The sequence below is a fragment of the Lycium ferocissimum genome, chromosome 12, assembly GCF_029784015.1.
Source record: "Lycium ferocissimum isolate CSIRO_LF1 chromosome 12, AGI_CSIRO_Lferr_CH_V1, whole genome shotgun sequence".
In the NCBI taxonomy this organism is placed as follows: Eukaryota; Viridiplantae; Streptophyta; class Magnoliopsida; order Solanales; family Solanaceae; genus Lycium; species Lycium ferocissimum.
In genome coordinates this window covers 36130545-36150762 of record NC_081353.1, presented here as the reverse complement: position 1 = coordinate 36150762, position 20218 = coordinate 36130545, and the positions used below count along the sequence as shown (strand labels likewise).

General features: G+C 34.3%; 3 protein-coding genes and 1 pseudogene across 5 annotated transcripts; 1 reads left to right on the top strand and 3 right to left on the bottom strand.

The window, feature by feature from the left end:
* The first annotated feature begins 2462 nt into the window (after positions 1–2462).
* On the top strand, positions 2463–6392 carry LOC132039583 (uncharacterized). The gene is made up of 8 exons (XM_059430078.1): positions 2463–2849; positions 3853–3983; positions 4813–4890; positions 4974–5018; positions 5126–5170; positions 5251–5302; positions 5675–5771; positions 5941–6392. Exons 1-8 carry the CDS (start codon positions 2513–2515, stop codon positions 6104–6106), a joined length of 951 nt encoding a protein of 316 aa, XP_059286061.1. The 5' UTR covers positions 2463–2512; the 3' UTR covers positions 6107–6392.
* Positions 6393–6863: 471 nt separating this feature from the next.
* On the bottom strand, positions 6864–7970 carry LOC132040317 (SKP1-like protein 1; annotated as a pseudogene).
* Positions 7971–8911: 941 nt separating this feature from the next.
* Positions 8912–10049, bottom strand: LOC132040693 (major strawberry allergen Fra a 1-2-like). Its single transcript, XM_059431347.1, has 2 exons — positions 9796–10049; positions 8912–9226 (listed from the first exon to the last, which is right to left on the bottom strand). The coding sequence occupies exons 1-2, from the start codon at positions 9977–9979 to the stop codon at positions 8928–8930; spliced, it is 483 nt and encodes a 160-aa protein (XP_059287330.1). The 5' UTR covers positions 9980–10049; the 3' UTR covers positions 8912–8927.
* A 2049-nt stretch (positions 10050–12098) lies between these two features.
* Positions 12099–20218, bottom strand: LOC132039688 (protein DEHYDRATION-INDUCED 19 homolog 4-like). Of its 3 annotated transcripts, none has more exons than XM_059430190.1 (6): positions 20089–20218; positions 19350–19411; positions 17052–17194; positions 13499–13576; positions 13144–13409; positions 12099–12276 (listed from the first exon to the last, which is right to left on the bottom strand). In XM_059430190.1, the coding sequence occupies exons 2-6, from the start codon at positions 19408–19410 to the stop codon at positions 12165–12167; spliced, it is 660 nt and encodes a 219-aa protein (XP_059286173.1). In that variant the 5' UTR covers position 19411; positions 20089–20218; the 3' UTR covers positions 12099–12164. The 3 variants fall into 3 exon arrangements, with proteins under 3 accessions (XP_059286173.1, XP_059286174.1, XP_059286172.1); XM_059430191.1 differs by lacking the exon at positions 20089–20218 and adding an exon at positions 19596–19612; XM_059430189.1 differs by lacking the exon at positions 20089–20218 and having other exon boundaries at positions 19350–19576.

The following is a 20218-nucleotide window of genomic DNA, read 5'->3' as shown; positions in this document are numbered from 1 at the left end:
TTTAACCACATTTTGAAAGAAAAAAATTACTCCACCGTTCTAATTTATATGATACTTTTCGATTTTGAGAGTCGATTTGATTAAATTTTATAGCTAAAGTATTATATTAACTCAATGTTTTAAAATTAAAATTTATATATTTGAAAACAAAAAGAAAAACCCTCCGTTCTAAAAAAAAAATACCACCTTAGCAAAAATCACACCCATTAAGAAAGCAATAAATATTAGGTTGAGTTTACTTGACTACCCTTTGTGTTAGATACTTTTTGAGCATATTTGACTATTAATCAACAATTTGAAGTGACTTTCTATCATATTCTTGATAAACTAGCGTCTGTATATAGATGTAGGAGCATCTGTTTGGGAAGTAAGAAGCCCTTTTGACACCTCTTCATCTATAATAATTCTCGATGTGAAAATATAAAGCCGGGGGTTAATCTTTGAATAGGAAAAAGAGTGGATGCAATATTAAGAGGCTTTTTTTTTAATGCTAAAGACATGAGTTGGAAACGAGTGTCGGTGTTAGTCTTGAATTTAGTGTGACACTTCAGACGATTTTTTTTTTTTTACTGAGATGATACTTATTCGGATGGAGGGAGTATAAGTTATAACTTTTCTCATATCAATTTGGTGAAAAAAATATATCTTAAAATATTGATCAAAGTTCATACAGTTTGAATTTTGCGAATTAAAAACTGTCACTGAGACTAGGGAGTATCCTTTTTCTGGCTAGCCATTTGGCATTCATTTAATCTCTCCTAAATATGACTTACGCATTTACAGCCTGTTTGGATTGACTTATTTTAGGTCTTTTAAGCCAAAAATAACTTTTAAGTATTTTTATAATATTTGATTAAAATAAAACAAAATACTTTTAAACACTTGTCTTTAAGCTAAAGCAATAAAAATAATTTATAACTTTTGACTTATAAGTCAAAAATTATAAACCCATCCAACCACGCTGTTTAGTCACATTTCCAAGGAAAAAGCATATCCTCTTTATGGCTAGCCTTTGCAACTCATTTCATCTTTTATCTTAAAGTCCCAATCACAGTATCACATTCCTCTCATCTTTTCCCACAAAATCCACGTGTTACACATGACCACTCACTTTACTCTTTTTGTACTGGCGTCACCACGCGCTTACCATCTACTTATGTTGAAGTATGTCTTACGTATTTACCCACATTTTGAAACAAAATAATAACTTCCTTCGTTTCAATTTCGTCTCAATTTATATGATATTTTTTTATTTTTTTAGTCAATTTAAGTAAATTTTAAAGCTAAATTCGATTAGATTAATTCGATATGTTAAGATTAAAATTTATATATTTAAAAACTACTATTGGTTGCAACTTTAATTCATATTAATTTGATGAAAATTACATCTTAAAATATTGGTCAAATTTATACATTTTGAATATCGGGAAGCAAAAGTATCACAATACCTCCTATCAAACAACTCCTACAGACCAAAACAATCCAATCTCTATACATTAACACTTTGTTTGAATGGTTATTACGTATTGTCTCATAATGTATCGTATCATATCGTATTGTATTGTTTTGATTAATACAACGTTTAGATAGATCATATCGTTTTCTGTCGTTACATAATGTCCGACATCCACAATTTGAAGAATAAACCTACAAGAAAAATAGGGTACCGTGTAGATCTATCATAAAAATGTAGGATGAAGGAAACTATAATTATTAGATAATAAATAAAGACAAAATAAATAAGTTAACAATGCGATAACACGAAATCCATCGTTATAAAACTAGACCCTTCGTGGTTAAGTAACAATAAATTTAATGATACGATACAATAAAGTTAAAGTATCAATCAAAACAAATACTCCCTTCGTCTCAATTTACGTGATATAGTTTGACTGAACACAAAATTTAAGAAATAAAAAGAGACTTTTGAATCTTGTTATCTAAAATAAGCCAAAGATATTTGTGTGGTTATAAATCATCTCGTCAATCGTAAAAAGGTAAAATTTAAACTAAATTGTTGCCAAATAAGAAAATGTATCATTCTTTTTTTGAAAGATTAAAAATGTAAGTATATCACATAAATTAGAACAGAGGGAGTACTATATTTAAATTAACACCACAACACAATACAATACTCCATCCGGATAAAAAAAATGTCCACTTAGCCTTTTTTTCTTGGGTCAAAAAAAGTATCCACTTATTAAATCAAGAAACAATTAATCCTATCTTTTCAGATTTGTTCCTATTAAGTATTATGTGATCAAATCCCAATACCTATTTAATTAAGGATAATTTAATCAATTTACGTATTTTTTCTTGAGGTGAGTAATTTTTCAAGGGGTGTGTAAACGGCTGAGTATACTCTTTTTTTTGATCCAGAGGGAGTAGTACGATAGATAATAACCATCCAAACAAGCAGTAAGGACCATTTTGGTCATTTTCTCCATAAATTCTCTCACCTAAACAAAACAGGTAAGAGTAATTATCAGTGTCATCTTTCTCACAACACAATATGCACGTGGTACACATGACCACACACTTTACTCCTCCTGTACTATTATTATTACCTCCACCGCCACTTCACGTGCGTGTCCCCACGCTCTTACGACCTACTTATGTCGCAAACTCCGTCACTCTTCCTCGCTCATTCCGCGTCTCTTCTTTTCCTCGCCGGAATTACTTTTTCCGGCCAAATTTCACCATGCCTTCAGCCTTCACCGCCGCCTATTCCGCCGGCGATGACGGCGAACTGAATTTTCCGGTGGAACTTTCCGATGAGTCTGATTTTGATCGAATTGTATCATCCGATGGATTAATCTCTGTTTGTGGATTTGGTTCTCTCCTCTCAGGTAAAAATCAAATCGTTACACTTACTATACTTAAATAATTTTTAATTTTGCAGAATATTTTAGTATATTTGTATGTTTGTCAATTGATCAATATTATAATATATAGAGATAATGCTAAAAAAAAAAAAAACACTTGAAAGTATCGCATTTTGTGGAGTTTCTACCTGAACTATCAAGTGTTTGCATTTCCTGCTTGAACTATCACCGATGCAGTATTTACTAAAACACACTTTCTTGCGAGATAATTTTAGTTTTTCTCTCAGGTCAAAATCAAATCATTACACTTATCCTTAACTTTGATTTTGCAGAATATTTAAGTATATTTGTATGTTTGTCGATATTCATCACTTAGAAATATTTGATATAGCAGAATTACAATTTGTAATACTTTTTTGTCTGCTTTTTGAATATCTAAATTTTAGTTCCTGAAAAATAATTAATTTAGTTCATGCTTATCTCCGTTTGCGGTTTCGGTTCTCTACTCTCAGGTCAAATCACACACTTATTCTTAACTTTGATTTTGGAGGATAATTTAGTATACTTGTATATTTGTCGATATTTAGACTGTTGAAATTTGATCAATAATATATTTTTGTTCACCACTTTGAATATTTGATAAAGCAGAATTGCAACTTATTATACTTTTTTTGTGTACTAATTAAATATCTTACTTTTAGTTCAAAAAAAAAAAAAAAAAACTAATGTAGTTCACACTTTGATTTTGGAGAATATTTAGTGTACGTTTGATGATGTTTACACTATTGAAATGTGATCAGTATTAACTATTTTTATCACCAATTTGGAGATTTGATATAGCAAAATTGTAATTTATATTACTTTTGTGCACTTTTTAAGTATCTAAATTGTAGTTTCTTAAAAGATAATTAATGTAGTTCACACTTAGTTAAATTAACGTGGAAAGTGCCAAATGATCTGTGACAAAGCGAGTTGCGGTATACTCTTGTCTCTGTGGCATTTTGATGTTGTGTTGTTGGTAGAACAGAAAGGAGTGCTCGGAGTACATTTCCAGATCTGATCAACTTCAGAGTCGCGAAATTGAGTGGATTTCGGAGAGTATTTGCTCATTCAGCGCCTATTTTCTTTGAGCGTCGGATAGCTAAACCTGAAACCAAGGTGCCTTACATTCACTAAAAGTACAATCTTAAATATTGTTTGGTTTGCTCAGAAGGTGCAGACAAAGCAGAAAATGTCTCTGTCATGCTTGACTCTTGATATATTTAACGGATATTAGAAAGAAGAATGAAAACTGAAATTAAAATAAAATTGCTCAACCACAAAATTCTGTCAAAGTTACTACTACTATTACTACTACCACCAACTTTTGATGGCTTTACATAATTACTTATCGAACAAACCGGAAACTAGAGAATAGTCTCTGCTATAATCGTTTTAAGTCGTTTTTCTGGAATCTGGAAGGAGGACAAACGCTTCTGGAATTTGGTTGTAGAAAAAACTGGAAATGAGAGATTGGTATAAATAAGCCTTGCAGACCATGTGTAATTAGAGTTCAAATCCCAGTATATGCAAAAAAAGTGAAGTGATTTCTTCCTATCTGTCTTAGTCTTGGTGGAGTAGAGTTATCCGATACTACCTGTATTTGAGAGAGTCGCAGGTACGGGTGGATTAGTTGAGGTGCGCGCAAATTGGTTTGAACTCCATGTTTATCAAAAATAAAAATGAAAGGATGCTCAGTCTAACTATCTGTTTAAGTTGAGAAAGTATGAGTCCCTGGTTGTCATTTTGTTGAACTTCTTTAACAAACCTCTCTGAAATGGAAGAGTTAGATTAGCTTGATTTTTGTTATTGTGAATTTGACGTATCAGGAAAACCATCACTGTTAAAAAACTATTGCTGCTTTTCGAATTACTCTCAGACAGACTGTAGAAATTTGAAATTTGTTTAGGACTGAGTTTTATTGAATGGAATGTTACTATATTTCCAGGAAATATCAAGCTTGAGTGTGGAGCCCTGTGAAGGGGAAAGTCTTATAGTTACTATCTTTGAAATTCAAAGATCAGAGGTAATGTCTTAGCAATTATTCATTTTTAGTTGAGATCTTGATGTGATTACTCTGTTTTCTAACTTCTTCTCTATAAAGGCCAGATCCCAGCATTTATTGAAAGGGAGCACGAGTTTCGGTTTTTAGCTGTGAGACCTTCGATAATCTTTCCTTCTCTATCCTTTCTCTAACTACATAAAACAAAATGTAACTTCAATTCATGTGACTAATATCAGTATTTTTTTTTTTTTTTTAGGTAATCCCAGAAACATTAAATGGATTGTTTTACATCAATCCAGCAGTAAGCACCCTGAGACTGCTTGGCCTTTTACCAATAATTTGTCTTCCTGATCCTATTCTTTGTATTATATCTTAATGCAGATAATTTGTGCCCGTTATAGTGATGAGGAGTATCTGAAAACTAGATGCAGAGGTAGTCTTCCTATCACTAGGGCACTTGCTTTCTGTTTGTTAGTCTAACTGCTTTAGTTTACATACTTCTCTATCTAAGTTACAACTTGGCGAATTTTTACCATATAAATTAGCATTTATATTAATTATGAGGAGAAAAAGTGTAGTGATTCACTTGCATTTGTGGTTATATTGGTGGAAATTTCTTATTGTAATGCTTGTTAGTTTGATTTTTATCTCTTACTAATTTTTCTTTTGGTGAAACTAAAGGAGAGGTCAACTTTTGTCATATGATACAGAGTGTACCTAAGAGCTATTGTTTTGTTTTTCTTTGTATCCTTCTCTCTTTTAAGTTGCAAGCAGTTTCATATCTTATCTTTAATTTTATCATCAGGTGATAAAGACATCTTCTTCCAGCGGTATGGCCGATATAATATTGACAAGATTTGGCGAGATGATATATTACCCTGCCGTGTCTATCTCCGCCATTGGTTAGTTCCATCGAGTACTTAGTAGTGCAAAACCATATTCTTGTTTGAAACTTGTTTCCTCGAATATCTGAGTTCTGAGATTATTTGGATTTTGTACTTATTGGAAATATTTTTTCCTTTTCACAAAATAAATTTAGCTTTTAACTGATTAAACATTGTGATTTTGTAGTGTTCTGGCAGCTCAGAATCTTGGTGATCTTGCCTACGATAATTTTCTTGATCATACCTTCCTTGGCGACCGTAGAACAACAATACGCGAGTACTTCTCAACAACTGGTTCTGGAATCATGGAGGAGGAGCCTCCCGAGTTGTTAAAAGAACGATATGGTGGTTAAGTTGAATGCCGAATGACATTGTCGATTGATAGTTATTTTATTAGATATTAGATGTCAATGATTGACACCAAATTTAGATCTCTGCATAAAGTCATTGATGAGGTTTTAAGCAACTTTGCTCGCTAACTCCATATTAGGTATGAGCAACTGTAAGTATATCAGAAATGTATGTGATTGGCATCACAAGTAGACTGCATATCATTTGTTGAAGAAACTTTTGACTTGTCGACAAAATTGTACTGTAAAAGCAGTTATGCCATTAGACTGGTAGATGTGAAGTTGTTTCCCTCTCTTTTCCGCTCAAGTAATTTTCCTTCTGAGCAGGCACAAATTCAAGATTTGATGCTTATGAGTTTTATAAGGACGCCGAGTTAACTTTAGTAATTTGGTTCATAGTCAAATATACTTACGGAGGTGGAGTAACAGATATATATATATATATATATATATATATATATATATTTTCAATATATATAAGGTTTGACAAAAATATATATATAAGTTCAAGCGAGTGTGAACTTGTGACCAACAGAACAGAGTGTATTGTGCTGATCAAATTGTTTCTTATCAATCTTCCCAACCTGTACATTTATTCAGAGGTGAAGGATTTTTTTTTTTTTCATAAATTCAATAGATTTTAGATTTCTATACTATTTAAAATAGCTAAATACTCTATTATAATAGTAAAAACCTACTTTGACTATAATGGAAAGGATTTCTATATAATTTGTTATAAATCCTGTTATTTAGGCAAAAATTAAGGAAACACCAAATTCTATACAAATTTGGTTTCCTACATTATTCTTTCAATATTCTCTCGGAATTCAATTTTCAATTTGTTGATGCACATGTCATCAACTTCTAATTCATTGAAGCACTTTCTCTCCAAACATTTCAATTGTTGATGCACTTTCTCATCAACCTCTAATTTTTCCCCACTTTTTCCCAACTTTTAGAGAAGAATTTCTTCCTCTTGTGCATATTTGCTTGCACCTCTTTAGACGTACAATATCTTTATCAGTCCTTCTCAGCATGATTGTTTCTCACACATATATCATTGGCCCGACGTTTGCCAACATAATCATTAGCCACACAGGCGACACTTTGAAGGATTATGTTTTATTCGTTTTCTTTTTTATTTTAATTAAATCAATTTAATTTTTCTTCCTTTTTTTAGCAAAAATAGAGAAGTATCTATCTTCATTGAACAAAGATGGGAAAAGTTCCAATGCAAAAGTTAGGAAGAACAACAAAATCTAATTAATAGGCTCCAAAGCAAATGTTAGGAACATATTTAGTAGTACTAACATAAAGATTGTTGACAACATCTACTAATGTATATTGCAACTGTATCACCCAGAATATGGGCACTTAAAAACATCAGATTCACTCAAATGCCCAAGCATTCTCCCTCCTAACCTCCTCCTCTTCCTCGGGCGTGTAGTCATTCTTGATGTTGAAGATCTTGCGAATTTCCTCTGGAGTCTTCTCTTTGATCATGTTTGCCACAGTCTGACAGGTGAGATCAAGCAGGCTCTTTATGTTCAAATAGTTAGCCAAAATAAGATCAAAGAGGGTGCTCTGATCAACTTTGACGAAATCAGCATCAAAGTTCTTGAGATCATCCTCAGAGGCTTTGTCATCAGTCTTAGCAGCAGCATCAACATGGCACCTACAGTACCAATCACCTTAGCCAAGATTCTGCTTGTAACATTAGGAAGAGGGATGCTGGTGTTGGCAATCGTCCTCGATTATGTGCTTGATGGTCTGTGATTCCATATACAGACTCTTCCACCTCGAAAGTCTCGCCATCAGAGCTCTTCAACACGATCATCTTTGAGCAAGACATGAATTGATATAAACTCAATAAATTTTTAAATGCACTCTATAATTCTCCACAATTTAAAATAGCTAGCAACACTTTTATTTATAATAATAGGAAACCTACTTTGATTATAAACTGGAAAACCTATTTCTGTATATATTTAACTGTAAGTCCTATTTAGTCATGACTTAATTAAATATCAAATCCTAAACAAATTTGATTTTGCTACAACTTTATTCTTGGCGGTCAAGGTGAGACAATTTAAACAAGAAGTACGTACTCTTGAATTACTCACTTGTCCCAAAAGACGTCCTATGTTACAAAATCCAATGTATGGAAGTGTCTAGGATAATGTTTGTTGTACTTCTTGGGTTTGTACTGTAAAAATCATAAGCAACTACATGTCGAGTTGAGGCTTTAAAATGGGAGCAAATAACATCTTACAATCAAATTCATAAAAGTCGTGTTTATGCTAAAAAAAACACACACACACACACACAGGGGTTTGGTTTAATTGACACACACACACACACACACAATATTGCAGCAATTAATTGATTCCAAAAGAAATTAAGACAATCGAATTACTTCAGTAATTAGAGGCAAATCCAGAAACAACAAGACGACATCTGAGACAAAGACGAAAATTACAATAACACATTTGAAATCTTTCATGGGGCATGATCTCTTCCTTTATTTATTGAGCTAAGATCAACATTCATCATTATCATAACTCAAACATAGTACTATAATGCTATTCATGTGATTTTTTAATACTATATGCTCATTGATACATGGGGTATACGCCAAAACACGTCCCTAGAAACTAGTAAAACGAAATTGAGGAAAAACCTCAATACAATATGATATAGGACCCTTATGATAGAAATGCTTTCTCACACCAAAATAACACAAGTTTTATTAAATAACCAGCCATAGTAATATAAGTAGACCCGGAAACAGAATTGACTGAGTGGTAGAGTCGCCAAAATCACACTAAGCATATTCATTAGGATTTGCCAAGAGGTAACCCTCAACAGCCTTGACAACAAGAGTAGCCTTCTCTTTGCGTGCTTTAATTTCTTCTCCTTTGATCTCAACACCAGGCTTTGTATGGTAATTGCTAGTGGTTTTACTTTTACATCCTCCATCAGGGGTGGACTCAAGTTTTATTTCATATGAAATTGAATCAATCTTGTCCATTAAAGAACCACCTTCAATCAATGTGTATGCATAGGTCATGTTATCTTTGTCAAGTGCGTCAATCCTATTCTTCACAAACTTGACTTCACTACCTGCATGCATATATAAAAGATCAATTCTATTTTGAGCAAAATTTATGATTTGGTGTATTTGGTACGATGAAAGCCATTATCTAGGAAAATGTTTTCAAGAGGGAGTCGTTTTCTGGTCTGGTGTTTCGCTACCAAATTTTGTTTTCCATCCGGAGAAATGAGTTATAGGTTCGTTAGAACCTAGTAGCTTTGGCTCAAATCACGTCTTTGTGTTAAAAAATTCACTTAATATGTATAAATAAATATCCAGTAAACAAAAAAAATTGTTGTCCGGATACCATAAATTTAAAATCTTGGATCCACCTTTAACTTCCCTTGTGGACGGAAGCTAGCTTCTTTGCAAGTATATTACCTTTTAATTTTATATCACTTGTTCCATCTAAAATCAATTGAAAATCATTATCAATATTTAGTATTCAAAAACTTCATCAAAACACTGTCTGATTTGCTCATATTAATTAATTTTTAGTATACATTTTTGTAGGAAAATATGTTTTGCCGGTGGAAAATGACTTCCAGCATATCAAACACAATATAAAATATAAGGAGTAAAAGAAGAAATATGTTGCCTTCAGCAAAGTTCATTTGCTTGATAGTTCCAGGGCCTCCATCTCCATGAATTGTCTCAACATTTTTGATAACTTGAGGTGCAATTTTTGGAAGAAGATTTTCACCATCAAGAATGAGGGCCTTAAACATTCTAGATGCTGAAATTGGGCTAGTGAACTCATCAGTGACTGTGATAATTCCCATGATAAATAAACAAAAAAAAAAAAAACTTGAATTGTATATTGTAGTATAGAGCTTGATATGAAGAAACTGAATTGATTCATGATGGTATTTATAGATTGGGAAATGAAATGCATTTTAATGCTTAAGCATTCTTTTTTTAAATTAAAGTGTACGTAGCATACAATCTTTAATGAAATGCGGCATTTAGTGCATTTAGTTCCTCCTAACCTAAATTTTCAGCTAGCTAGGATCAGGACCAACCTTTTTAATACTATAAATAAATACGGATTTTTTTTTTTGTTTCTGAGCTGATGTCCTGTACACGCTTTGGGGCTCGATTAATTCAGATTCGTGCCGAAAAGTTTCACTTCAGGGAAACTGCTTCTTACCGAGCGATATCATACCCAAAAATCCAGAATCAGGAGCCACTCAATAGGTGGCTACTGGTTCTGTTAAGAGTTAAATTAATTAAATTAGATGCATAATATAAATTACTCCCTCCGTCTCAAAATATTTGTGCATTTCTCATTTGCACGCCCATTAAGAAAGCATTTATAAGGGTAGCATTTTGACTATTTTACCCTCTTTAACATATTTCATCATGTATTCGCTCCTCAATAAATATTTTCTCCATTAATGTTGAAACCTTTTAAATGTTGGTATGTAGACTCACAAAATCAGCCCATTGATGTAATTAATGCAAGGGTAAAATGGGAAAAATCTACTTAATTTTATCTTAGGTAAATAAAATGATAAATATTTTAAGACAAGTATTTTTAGTAATCACGATAAATATTTTGGAACGGAAGGAGTAGTGTTTTTGTATGCTACTCTCTTTAATTATTTTTCTTGACTTTATGTCTCATCCTTCTGTGGTAGGTTGATGTGCATTAAATGGGACTAATAAGTACTTAGACCTTTAACCACAATGATATGCCTCTCTTAGAGAAGTAGACATTTATTTTTGTTTTTATTTAATTTAGATATAATTTACTGTTGCGATCTAAAATAATTGAGGTTTTAGATTTTGACACATGGATTAAGAAGAAATTCACTTACTCCTAAAAGTTAAGAGGTGTATTGACTAAAATACACTTAATTAAGAGGGACTTTAAAACTATAACAAGCAATAAATTTGTTCATTGAATTAAGAATGAGTCAAGGGTAAATTTTTTTAAAAAAAAATAACTTTTTGATAGACTAAAATCTCAATTATTTTGGATCAACTTTTATAGGCTAAATCCTCAAATATTTTGGATAGGAGGGAGTACCATCTTAGTTCAAGTGCAAAGTTATTTGGAACACTTTATAGAAAACAAAGAAATTCTTTAATTACAATTTACAAGTTGTTGTTTCTCCAGAGACGTGTGACCTGGATTCCTGACATTCGTTTTCTTGTAACACAAACACAAGGATCAGTCATTTCAGATTATAAGATCAAATATCTCTTCACAAGCAATATCATAAGTAGATATTTCGGAGATCTTAGATGACCAACTCGTGTTTGATAATAACGGTGGTGTTCGTACCATCTACGCATCTCGAGTATTCTCTCACCAGGCATCCAGTAATTGTACACACAAACACTTAAGAATTTGAAAAAAAAAAAAAAGAAGAAGTCACCCAGCGTCGTTGGTCTCGAAAGATCTTGCAGTTTATTCTGTTAGACCACACCCTTGAATGCTATACTGGTCGATGAACTCTACTTTGGTCTCCAAGGATTCCATGCATTTAGCTTTTCATCCTTAAAAGTTTTTTATATGTGATGGCAATATAAAAAAGAGTATGATTTTGCCAGAGAAGCCAACTCGGAATATTTAATCTTAGATGAAATTCCCTCTAGAAGAGAAACCAATACCAACAGATACATGTCGAATCCTCTAAAAGTAATACATTTTTGAAGGATCCAAAACAAGTACGACAAGATTTTAAGAGAGTCCTAGCAACATCACTCTTGGGTGAATCAAGACTCTTAGCTGGGTATTTACACAGTTTGATTTAGAAATATATTGGATACTGTCGAACATGGAAAAGTAAGTGTCTCATTATTATATACATATGCATATAGAACTACATACAATAGCACTCTATAAGTTCCAAATTGGCCTAATAACTACTACAAATTGGCAGCATCTCTTTCTTTTTCCACCAAGCTACATTGCAAGCTACATAATATAGCTACTACATTGCGAATCCTCTTGTTAAATTAGAAGTCGTCATCTTCAAGAAAGGTCGACAGCAGAAGCCCTTGAACAAACTCGCATTTCCTTGCCTTCTCTTCTTGGTCTTTTTCGGATAGTGGAGATGGCTGAATATTTCTGTTCAACACAACATCAAGAATCTCGGTTAGGATCAAAGTTGCCTTAAGTATGAACCTGGATTCTCTACTCTTGGTTAGGATCTTCCCTTGATCCTAAAAGGCATAACATGTACTCACTACAAATTCATTTTATGTGTCTTAGTTACTCTTGAATCTTGGGATCTGATACAAAAGATGTATGTAATTTACCAAGATGTCCTTTGAATCTCAAACATGCTAGGGAGAATATTGGAATTAAAGAGTTGGTAAATATAGAGTGTCATTCCTTTTTAAAGAGACGAGAGGAAATTAAGACACAATTTGAGAAACATTTCGATTTCAGAACCAATGATCTATCGACCTATGAATCTGCTAAGCATGAATGCCTTGCCTAAACATTGCCAATTCTATTTACCACTATTCAATGATGAACGTGAAACTCATGACTAATGTCTTCTCTAAACATTGCCAAGTCGCGATGAGGAGTATTTACGACTATTGACAAATGAGAACTATAGCATGTCAATTGTAAAGGATAATTACCATGCAAAAGGATATATATGTATTTTTATGCCATCAAAATGGCTTCCCATTTTAGTAAAAATATGATCCAAATGCGACAAAGAAAATGAAAACTTACGTGCAACTCAGCCAAACAGCAAAACATGTAATTAAACATTACAAGAATATGAAGAGAAGACACCAATGAACTATGGAAGAAACATGAAGAGGAGAGACCGCAATAGGGTCACATACATACTCTTAGAAACACTAATAGTAAGGACTTCATTTCCCATTTGCCCCCACTTGCCCATCCACTTCCCAGACAGAATCAGAAGTAATGATAAAGGAGGCATAACAAAGGTGTAATAAGAAGCTGCCATACCTGTCAGACAAGTTCTCAGCAGTGTTTTCTTCTGTTGAGCATGCTGCTAAAGCAGAAGAAAGAGGTTGAACTTCAGGAGGTTCATCAACCGAAGCTGAGGTGTTAATGAATGAAGATAACAGGGGATCAGGATCTGAAGTAGCGGAAGAAACCAAGTGCGAAGATCCCCTGAGAATGGACGGTAGACTTCCTTCTCTCAGCTCTTTTCTTAAAATAGAAAGAGTTGAATTAGTTCCACCCCTTCGTAATCGTCTCTTGCGCTGCACCTGTTACACGGTCGAGAACTTATGAACACAGAAAAGGCTTCATATTCAAATCCCAGTTAAGTCAACTATGAAAAATCACCAAAGGATACCTTCAGAATATTTCCATGTTGCTGCGTAATATGGCCAACCAAATTCGTCCCAACCCTTTTAGCACAAAAGGGGCATATCTGCATGTACAGTAGTGTCACCACAGTCATCAAATAACTCAACAACAAACAACAACAAGAAGCCCACAAGCCCAGTATAATCCCACCATGTGGGGTCTGGGGAGGGTAGAGTGTACGCAGACCTAACCCCCACCTTGAAAGGTAGGGCGGCTGTTTCCGAAAGATCCTCGGCTCAAGAGAGGAAGACGAGAAAAATAAGACAAAAGGTCAGATAGGGCCAAGCATATCGAAAACAATATGATAACACGAATACCAATAGCGAGAAAGTCATGGTAGAACAGTCCGGAAAGAAAGTAGCATTAACTACTATAGATAAATAAAATAATCAAAGTACAACGCCCAACAAATATAGCAAGAATCATGCATAAACCAAAAGGCAATAAACAAATGAGCAAAACCGCAACTACTATGGTGAAAGGGTAAGCCACCTAGCCTTCTATCCTAATTCGAGTCCTCCACAACCTCCTATCTAAGGTTATGTCCCTCGGTGAGCTAAAACTCGTGCCATATCCCGTCTAATCACCTCTCCCCAATACTTCTTCGCCTCCCTTTACCTCTCCCGAAACCATCCATAGTCAACCTCTCACACCTCCGCACCGGGAGCATCTGTGTCTCTCCTCTTCATATGCCCAGACCATCTCAGCCTCGCTTCCCGCATCTTGTCCTCCACCAATGCCACTCCCACCTTATCTCGGATATCTTCATTCCTAATTCTATCCCTCCTAGTGTGTCCACACATCCACCGCAACATTCGCATTTCCGCAACTTTCATCTTTCGAATATGACATTTTCGACCGGCCAACACTCCGCTCCATACAATAAAGTCTTCTGCCTAACCACCACTTTGTAGAACTTGCCTTTAAGTTTTTGGAGGCACTTTCTTATCATACAAAGACTCCGGGAGGCGAGTCTCCATTTCATCCACTCGCACCAATACGATGTGAAACATCGTCGTCGATATCCCCATCTCCCCGTATAATAGACCCAAGATACTGAAAGCTTTCTTTTTGAATGGCCTGGGTACCAAGCCTCACTTCCTCATCAACCTCACGTGGTACGCCAGTATTCTGTCTTGGTCCCACTCAATTTAAATCCTTTAGACTCCAACGTCTGTCTCCAGCCCTCCAGCTTATCGTTAACTCCGTTGCGAATCTCGTGAATCAGGACTATGTCATCTGCAAACAACATACACCAAGGCACCTCACCTTGTATTTGTCGCGTCAATTCATCCATCACCAAGGCGAAGAAACGACTAAGAGCCGATCCCCGACGCAACCCCATCGTAACAGTGGAAGGCTCCGAGTCTCCTCCTCCCGTCCCTGCCTCGGTCTTAGCTCCATCATACATGTCCTTTATCGCTCTAATGTACACCCATGTACACCTTTAGCCTCCAAGCATCTCCGAAGAAAGCAGCATATGAAGTCGCTAGATAGCAAGGATGATGAAGAGAGCGGACGAACACGAAAAGTATAAGATGGCGAGAAAGGAGGCGAAGTTGGCAATTTTGGCTAAAAAAACGGCAAATTTTTGAACGCCTTTATGCGGAACTAGAGGATAGAGATGGGGATAGAAGCTATTTAAGCTCGCAAGGCGAGAGAGAAAGGAACGCGACTTGGATCTAGTGAAGTGCATTAAGGACGAGGATGGCCAAGTGTTGGTACAGGAAGCCCGCATTAGACAGAGATGGCAATCATACTTTCATGAACTCTTCGAACGAAGGTGCGGAGAGACATTGTGGGGAGACTTGGAGCACCCCGACAGCGTCGCGACTTTGGTTATTGTAGGAGTATAAAGGTTGAGGAGGTTAAGGGGAGTTGTTCGTAGGATGCGGGAAGAGCGACCGGACCGACTAGATTCCGGAGAATTTTGAAAGAATGTGCGAGGGTAGGCTTGGAGGGGCCGATCGGATTGTTTAATGTCATTTTCAAGACAAGATGCCGAAGAATGGGAGACGGAGTACAATGATTCCCGTGTACAAGAACAAGGGAGACATTCAAAGCCGCAACAACTATGAGGTATCAAGTCGCTAAGTCACACTATGAAAGTATGTGGGAAAGGGTGGTGGAAATGAGGGTGAGGAGAGGCGTGTCTATTTCGAGAACGATTTGGATTCATCCCGGGGCGCTCGACTACAGAAGCCATTCATATTGTAAGGAGATTGGTAGAGCAGTATAGGGAGCGGAAGAAGGACTTGCACAGGGTATTCATTGACATGACTCAAGATATATAAACCAGCATAAATATTCTCGAACATTTAATAGTCAAAGTGCAACAAAATCACTTTGGTCATGTTTACAGAAACCTTGGCACTAGCCACAAATGCAACTCACAAGCTTGAAGCATTTAAATATGAACCATGCATCTATAAACATATACTCAAGGCACAAAAAGATTAACCATATGGTCTGTGTTAGTGCAGACCGGTGTGTGTGTGTTTGGGGGGGGAGTAAGATCGCTGTCATTGGAAGGAATCAAAGAATGGGTAAGGAACCTTTCTTTTGAGTGGTGGAGTTGGATCACCAGGGTGTTGTTAAAATTTCATTTTGGCAAAGTGAGACAATAACTCATATTAATAGAAAGAAAAAAAAAAACTTCATATCCTTGCGTGCATTTCCTAACAAAGCTGGCACAAGCCCCAAAGAAAGGTTGTACTTCTAAGTCTATTTTGAATGAAAGTGACTATTAAATCAAAGTTGACTTTATTTCTTTTAATAGGGCACCCCCACCTCCAAACTCTCTGCTCAAGAGTCGCTCAACCTTAGGTTAGGGGTGGAGGATCCTCTCTACTAGGCTAAGGACTTCCATTTCAAACCTTTCCTATGAAAAGTATGAGGCAGATTATATAACTCCAAACGAGGGAAAAAAAAGATGGGAGGTAGCAAGTACCCACTACATTAGTTAAGGTGCACAAGCTAGCCCAAACACCACCGTTATCCAAAATAAAAAAGGAACAGAGAATTACAATACTTCTAGAAGAACATATATCAGCTCAGATTTTAATTGCAATAAAAAGAGCAGCTGAACCGAGGAAAACCTACTATGATGTAGCATCGATGCAACTAGCATTCGATATTAAAGCGTATACAGCTTAATTTCATTTTCTCCACAATCAATATACAAGGCAACAGAACAAGAAGCTATATTTTTCCCCTTTTCATAAGAAAAACAAGGCCCTACTGTCCTGAAGCTTTGAATTGTGAAGTTTCATAGCCTCTACAATATACACACTAAATTCAAAAGGATTAAACTGTTGAAATATGTTGCATTCGAGAAGCACAAATGTAGCATAGAAATTAGAAGGATAATAAAGTCCAAAACTTCATCCTTATCCTGAATATAAGACGGTCTTAGGTGTAAAAAACTTTTCAGATGACAGCCCAATCAATGAATTCAGCTCTGCCTCAATCCCGATGCAATTGCTCAATTAAAACGAAAAGAAGAAACGAATAAGTAAAGAGTTGTGTAGATACTATACCCCATTCTTAGCCTCAATAGCATGCTCTTCGTCGATATGACAGCAAAGGCCAACTATATCAAAATCCTCGCCACAGAAAGGGCACAGAAACTCCGGCCTTGACTCCTCTTCACCCTCGTACTCTTCTATTATATTATAGAAGTCTGCATAATTTAGTCCAACTTCAATAGCAGAAACCATAAACAATCCTTTCTGACAATTCAAACAAACCACAAAGCAAGGGGAAAAAAAAAAGGTACAAATGTAAAATTTCCTCTGCATTTTTCTTCTTAATCCACTAATTACACCTTCAAATTTCCTCTGCATTTTTCTTCTTAATCCACTAATTACACCTTCCTTCACCAAAAAAAAAAAAAAATAACAATAAAAAAAATCGGCACTTGTAAAATTGAGTAAGCATTCAATTCACAAAATCACCAAAAACTAGATGCATGCATCTCAACTAGCTAATATAGGCAAGCATAAACAGGGAAGTAATAATAATGTAACACTAAACTCAAAATTGGAGAAACAAAAAACCCATAAATGCAAATGTAAAGTTCCCTTTTCCATTTGTTTCCTTGCATAACATATTCCACTTTACCTTAGCTCACAAACTATTTCTTCATTAAGAAGACCACTCTTACCATTTGCGAGTTGACCAACTTTTCTTGTTCAATTATCTTAAGCATATTTACAATTAAAGGGAAAAAAAAAAAAAAACCACTATCCGAAGCAATCCAAATCGAAAAATGACATACTTTGAGCTCATAGTCCACACCCTTTATTTTTTTTAAGGGAAAGAATACTAGGCAAGCAAAAGAGGAAAGTAAGTGATAAAAACACTAAACCCCTAATACCATAAACTAAAACCCATGATTGCAAATGTAACGTTTCCTTTAACTTTCTTTTGTTTTCTTAACCTCAGCTCACAAACTAATTCCTCCTACCATCCCCAACAAAAAAATTACTATTTTCAAATGGTATCTACATATACTTACAATAAACATTGTGCTTTAAAGTAACTCATATAAAAAGATATTAGATACTTTCACCCTCGTACTAGCCAAGCCAAAAAAGAGGAAAGTAAGTGAGAAAATACTAAACCCCTAATACCATAAACTAAAAACCATGATTGCAAATGTAACGTTTCCTTTTACTTTCTTTCGTTTTCTTAACCTCAGCTCACAAACTAATTCCTCCTACCATCCCCAACAAAAAAAATTACTATTTTCAAATGGTATCTACATATACTTACAATAAACATCGTGATTTAAAGTAACTCATATAAAAAGATATTACATACTTTCACCCTCGTACTAGCCAAGCCGGAAAAGAGGAAAGTAAGTGAGAAAATACTAAACCTCTAATGCCATAAACTAAAACCCATGATTGCAAATGTAACATTTCCTTTTACTTTCTTTCATTTTCTTAATCTCAGCTCACAAACTAATTCCTCCTACCATCCCCAACAAAAAAAATTACTATTTTCAAATGGTATCTACATATACTTACAATAAATTTCGTGATTTAAAGTAACACATATAAAAGGAAATTAGATGCTTTCACCCTCGTACTAGCCAAGCCGAAACCCAGTATTACAAATATAAAGTTTCCTTTAACATTCTTTCATTTTCTTAACCTCAGCTCACAAACTAATTCCTCTCTCCATCCCAAAATTACTTTTTCTTTTAAATCACTATTTGGGAATTTCTTTTTTCAAATGCTATCTACACATATACTTACAATAAACACTGTCATTTAAAGTAACTCAATTTTTTTATTTTTTTTTGATATTTTGACCTTATACCAGAACCCTTTATTTTTTAAGGGGAAAAATATCCTAGGCAAGCCAAAAGAGGAAAGTAAGTGAGAAAAATACTAAACCCCTAATACCATTAACTAAAACCCACCATTGCAATTGCAAATGTAAAGTTTCCTCTTCCTTTTTTTTTTTTCCCCAAAAAATGTAAAGTTTCCTTTTTTTCTTTTTATCCAAAAAATGTAAAGTTTCCTTTTACATTACTTCATTTTCTGGTATACATATTCCACTTTAATCTCAGCTCACACACTAATTCCTCCTTCCATCCTTACTTCATTTTCTGGTATACATATTCCACTTTAATCTCAGCTCACACACTAATTCCTCCTTCCATCCCCAAAATTATATTTTTTCTTTAAAAAAGAACAATATCTACACATATATTTACAATAAACATCATGATTTAAACTAACTCAATAAAAAAAAAAAAAAATTAGATACTTTGACCCTTATACAAGATAATCCTAAAAAGGAAAGTTAAGTGAGCAAACACTAACCTGATCGAGATTGGTGACGTCTTGAAGAAGTAGACATACGAATCCAAGAATCAGAATCCATCCTATTACACCCACAATTTTTTTTAACAAATTAAACAAATTTAAACCTTAAATCCTCAAAACTTATTCAAGAAAATAAATACCCAAATACTAAAATTGCTCAAAGATCACAACTTTATGGGATTTTTTTTTAATTAAACAAACTTAAAGCTTAAATATTTAACAAATGTTCAAGAAATTGATTACCCAAGTACTCAAATTGCGCAAAGATCACAACTTTATGGGATTTTTTTCTAAAATTAAACAAATTTAAAGCTTAAATCTTTAGAAATATTTCAAGAAAATGAATACCCAAATACTAAAATTGCTCAAAGATCACAACTTTAAGGAATTTTTTTTTTTTAAATTAAACAAATTTAAAGCTTAAATCTTTAGAAATATTTGAAGAAATTGCAGCCCCAAACACTGATATTTCTTAAAGATCAAAACTTTAAGGGAAATTTAAGATTTAAAGCTTAAATCTTTAGAAAATGAATACCCAAATGCTGAAATTGCTTAAAGATCACAACTTTATGGGATTTTTTTTTTGGTAAATTAAACAAATTTAAAGCTTAAATCCTTAGAAATATTTCAAAAAATTGCGACCCCAAACACTGAAATTTCTTAAAGATAAAAACTTTTAAGAGAAATTTAGGATTTAAAGCTTAAATCTTTAGAAAATGTTCAAGAAATTGCATACCCAAGTACTCAAATTGCTTAAAGATTAACACTTTGGGAACTTTTAGATTAAATTGGTGAAAGCCCTAAGGACCAATTTGGAAAAAATTTCGAGAAGTTTCCTGGAAATGGGAGGTGAAATGTTAGAGAAA